Raw genomic sequence first — 5,000 nt, 5'->3', positions numbered from 1 at the left:
GTTTTATACATACATACATACATACAATCATATACATATAGGCGCAGGCGTGGCTGTGTGGTATGCAGCTTGCTTCCCAACCACATGGCACTGGGTTCAGTCCCAATCCGTAGCACGCCGGGCAAGTGTCTTCTACTATAGCCTCGGACCGAACAAGGCCTTGTAAGTGGATTTGGTAGACGGAAACTAAAAGAAGCCCGTCATATATATATATGTATGTATATATATATTAATAGTAATGGTAAGACAACAAAAGAATGAAAGAGACCTCGATATTATGCAAATAGAGGAATTTATCTGTAATATAATATGTGACAATTATTATAGCAACCGAATAATTGTCGCATATTATATTACAGATATACATATATATTATTCTATATTTTATTTTATATATATTTTATTTTCTCTCCCTGTTTATTTGTGTGTTCCTTTCTGTCGAAGAGCGTAGGCTTGAAACGTAAAAGACTTTCTAACTTCCCGAGCGTTAAACTAATACATCTGTTTATTGTTTACACACCCGTCTTCGTCTTTTGTTTGCTTATAAATTCTCACTATATATATATATATATATATATATTAGAAAAAATAAGGTATTCAGAGGTCTGGATGGTTGTATATAAACAGATATTTGTATATGTACAACCATCCAGATCTCTGAATACATTATTTTTTCTAACATATAATATCTGTACATCACCTCCAAACCTTCTAACACACATATATATATACATACCAATATCTATATATATTCATGTATGTGTACCTTTGTGTCTGTGTTTTCCCCCCACCATCGCTTGACAACCGATGTTGATGTGTTGACGCCCTTGTAAATATAGCGGGGTTCGGCAAAAGATACCGATTGAATAAGTACTCGGCTTACAAAGAAAAAGTTCTAGGATCTATTGCATAGGCGGATTTAATTTTAAACATTTGCATTTTCATATTTATATAGTTAGGAATAGGAAGAACATTTCGGCCTACATGATATGTTACTACTGAATGCATCAAACTATGTCGTGAAAGCTGAGGGTTTGTTTGCTAAAAAATTATTGTTCCCACGTGTATTCTGACCCGGAGGGGTAGCATCTAATCGGGTCCCAGCTATGAGTTAAATGCCACGTCAACCATCGGGAATATAGGGCCTCTAGTGTCGAAAGAATTTCCTTCTAGTAGAAGGGAAACTTGTATCAAGAAAAGAACAAAGTCTGAAGTGCAGATGGTTTCCGGGCGTCTCAACCCCTGTTGTGCCACTAGTTTTATAGCTCATTGTACTGAAAGTGGGTTCAGTGTTGTGCGGCACTTTACTCGCTCAAAACAAATTCGTGCACAGGAACCTCTTGGAAAGTTTTTAAGGACTTATCGAGTTTAGGAAGTGGTCATAGTACTATGCATTATGTGCTTCTTCTATTTCTTAATTATTATAAATCTTCCACTGAGGAGGGAGCCGGTTTCCAACAAAGATACAAAGCTCCATCTTTGGGATATAGATAATACAGACAAATTCACATTTGGAACTTGAGAAAAGTGTTGTATATTTTTACTGTTCTACTCACAGATTGCACTCGTAATGTACGAATTAACCGGACAATTTCTCTTTCTGAAAATCCCAGTTTATCCAGATTCTCTTTTAAGCATTTACTAACAAAACATAGTGTTTCATGTGTGTGTGTGTGTGTGTGTGTGTGTGTGTGTGTGTGTGTGTGTGTGTGTGTATGTGTGTGTGTGTGTGTGTGTGCGTATGCCTGTCTGTCTGTCTGTCTGTCTGTCTGTCTGTCTGTATGTATGTATGTATGTATGTATGTATGCATGTATGTATATGCGTGGGATCTTTGTGGTTATCGTCAGTGCATGTCTAACTCTTTAAAAAACATTTTTAATGTATCATATAGCTGTAATTTTTGACGCTGAATCCGAATTTGTTATTCATTTATTCTAGAAAAACTTTATGAAAATGTTACAGATGTTCAAAGTTTGATAATTTTCAGAATTTTCAGCCAATCAGAAAACAGCACTTTCGCTGCCGCTTCCATCATCTGTTACAGAAGCGAGAAAGTAGGTGGGAGTGGGAAGGGCTCACCTGCATGTCAAAACATTAAACTAGCTACAGTAAACTGTGGAAAACATCCTACCTTGTTTTTTTTAAAATTAATATATGAGGTAGCAGAAAGTTTAAACTTATATTTGAATATGCAGGAATATTATCGTATAGTTGTATTAATTGTAGTGTGTTCTGTTTTTCTTTTTTTTTTTGCAGAAAATGGTTTCTTTAACTTTAAAATTGATGTTGATATCATTGGCGCTGTGTGTTGGAGTAGAAGCAGTATTCTTTTCTGGTGGATGCTCCACTAGATGCATGGTAGCACTTTGTAAACTTTCTACGAGTGTCGCTTGTAGCAAGAAATGCGCTTGCTATTGTAGAACTAGGGCGGTAAGTCATGCCGCTTAGTTTCGTAACTTTAAAATATTTTCACTCAAATTTACCTTTTTCTCGAAGAAAATAAAAAAAAGTACTATAACAGTAATAGTTAGCGATACTTTTTGGTTATCGCACCCCCATTAAAAAAATTGGGTTATCTCTCCCGTTTTACGAGGAATATCGGTATTTTGGGTCATCTCCCTCAACTAAAAAAAATTGTTTAACCCTCAATGAAACAAAAGAAAACAGAAAAATTAATAACCATGGAAACTGAAAAATTAATAAACATGAAAACTGAAAAAAATTAAACATCTCAATGAATCTTTTTCTTTTACTTTTCTTTTACTTGTTTCAGTCTTTTGACTGTGGCCATGCTGGAGCACCGCCTTTAGTCGAGCAAATCGACCCCAGGACTTATTCTTTGGAAGCCTAGTACTTATTCTTTCGGTCTCTTTTGCCGAACCGCTAAGTTACGGGGACATAAACACACCAGCATCGGTTGTCAAGCGATGTTGGGGGGACAAACACAGACATACAAACACATACACACATACATATATATATACATATATACGACAGGCTTCTTTCAGTTTCCGTCTACCAAATCCACTCACAAGGCATTGGTCGGCCCGAGGCTATAGTAGAAGACACTTGCCCAAGATGCCACGCAGTGGGACTGAACCCGGGACCATGTGGTTGGTAAGCAAGCTACTTACCACACAGCCACTCCTACGCCTGATAATATTTTTATAACAAATCATAGCATGCCTATTGAGGAGGCCAAACGTCAAACAATGAGTTGAAGTATTGAATCAAAAGCATCTGACTCTTTTAATCCAAACTCTTATAGCCACATTAAGTCGATTTTTTAGTGGGGAGATAACCCAATTTTTTTTAATGGCAATTTTTTAATGGAGGTGAGATAAACAAAAAGTACCGACAGCTCTTGACTAGCTGTTTGTTTCATCGACCCCGAAGGGTTTAAAGGTAACGTTGATTCTAGTGGGATTTGAAAATAGAACATGAAGAACAAGAATATATAACGCTCGTCGCTTTTTCCGTCTGTGATAAGATGACATGATATACATGTTTATCGTTACACGACAGTCTCTTAATGAAGACTGAAATGTAGATGTATTTCATGAAGTATAAGAGACAAACAACGTGACGAAATATTCATATATATTGCAGTATTGTACATTTAAAAGAAATCTTGCTTTTTTATTTTAAAATCAATCTAAATCTAATTGTTGATACTATGAAGTTCCTCCATGTATCGCGTTCATCAAGACACTGCCATGTAGTCCAACATTTTCCTCAATGATTTTCAAGAGGATCAGATTTGGGTGACCATGCCTATGAGTAGGGGCAGAACAGGACTCTCACATCAGTTTCACTGTGTCTCATTAAACGTCCAGCAAGAGCTAGACGACGCTTTCTTATGACTGAAAACACTAGGGAGTTCTCGAATCCTGTGTATAATATGTGATATCTAAAATGATTCCGGACAAACTAGTTAAAAGAATTCTATCTATAGTAAAGAGAAATAATGTCAGAATGCTTATACCATGAAAATACTTACACGAAGGAGTTAGTTATTAATTGCATAACTTTGTCACCCACTGTGTTTCGTTACGGTAAAACATTAATTTATGAAATTATAGAATTCAAACTTTGGCTACAACATAATTGTCCTAAGAAAAATTAAATAAGGTAACAAATGAAATTAAAAACTCTCATTTTTGATTTGCAAAGATCTTTAGATATCTTGTTTAAAAAGTGCTCTCTTTCTGAATAATAAAATATATTATATTAATACCTAGTTTAAAATATAATCAGTACTACGCAATTTATTTCTACTTTCAGGAAGCCATGCTCAACAAAGAAAATTGCCCGCCAGTCAATAGTCGTGGTTCTGCGAGTAATTCTAAGAGTATTTCTGAGAGTGATTCTACTACAGAATCTCCGCAGGAAGAACCCAGTTATCTATACTAAAGGAAACGAAGAAGGCGGTCATTTTTTTTCTTCACATACTATTTACAATATCATAGGATTTCTGAAATAAAAAAATAATTGCGTTAATACGTTATCGACGTGTTACTATAATTATTTACTTCGTTTATTAAAAATAAATGTGAAAATAATCTTTTCTACTCTAGGCACAAGGCCTGGAATTTTGGGAGAGAGAGGGATTGTCAATTACATCGACCCCAATGCTCAACGGGTATTTATTTCATCGAACCCAAAGAACGAAGGGCAAAGTTACCCCCGGCATCACTTCAACACAAAACGTAAAGCCGGACGAAATACCGCTAAGCATTTTGTAATAAATATGAAAAAAAATGGGTAATAAAAGATTTAAGTTTTAATTATCCAGTACCAAACATAATATCATCGAAGGATCCAGTTTCTATGTTAATAAGCTTGTAAGAGTTTAAGTCTGCGAATATATATATATATATATATATATATATATATATATATATGTGTGTGTGTGTGTGTGTGTGTGTGTGTGTGTGTGTGTGTGTGTGTGTGTGTGTGTGTGTGTGTGTGTGTGTGTGCGTGTGAGTGTGTGTGTGTG

General features: G+C 35.5%; 1 protein-coding gene and 1 long non-coding RNA gene across 2 annotated transcripts in view; one reads left to right on the top strand and one right to left on the bottom strand.

The window, feature by feature from the left end:
* Positions 1-4,508, top strand: part of LOC106875687 (uncharacterized) — a 5,500-nt gene extending 992 nt beyond the window's left edge. Inside the window, exons 2-3 of the mRNA XM_089346566.1 lie at positions 2,258-2,431; positions 4,286-4,508. Of these exons, the coding sequence (XP_089202692.1) occupies positions 2,261-2,431; positions 4,286-4,414 (300 nt within the window). The 5' untranslated portion in view covers positions 2,258-2,260 and the 3' untranslated portion in view covers positions 4,415-4,508. The remainder of the gene's footprint in view (positions 1-2,257; positions 2,432-4,285) is intronic.
* LOC128248882 (uncharacterized) overlaps positions 1-5,000 on the bottom strand; it is a 104,324-nt gene that overhangs the window by 88,381 nt on the left and 10,943 nt on the right. The window lies entirely within an intron of this gene.

The sequence above is a fragment of the Octopus bimaculoides genome, chromosome 1 (genome assembly GCF_046866305.1).
Source record: "Octopus bimaculoides isolate indiv1 chromosome 1, ASM4686630v1, whole genome shotgun sequence".
NCBI classification, from domain to species: Eukaryota; Metazoa; Mollusca; class Cephalopoda; order Octopoda; family Octopodidae; genus Octopus; species Octopus bimaculoides.
Note: the sequence above shows the minus strand (reverse complement) of the source record. Positions and strands in the feature narration are given on the sequence as shown.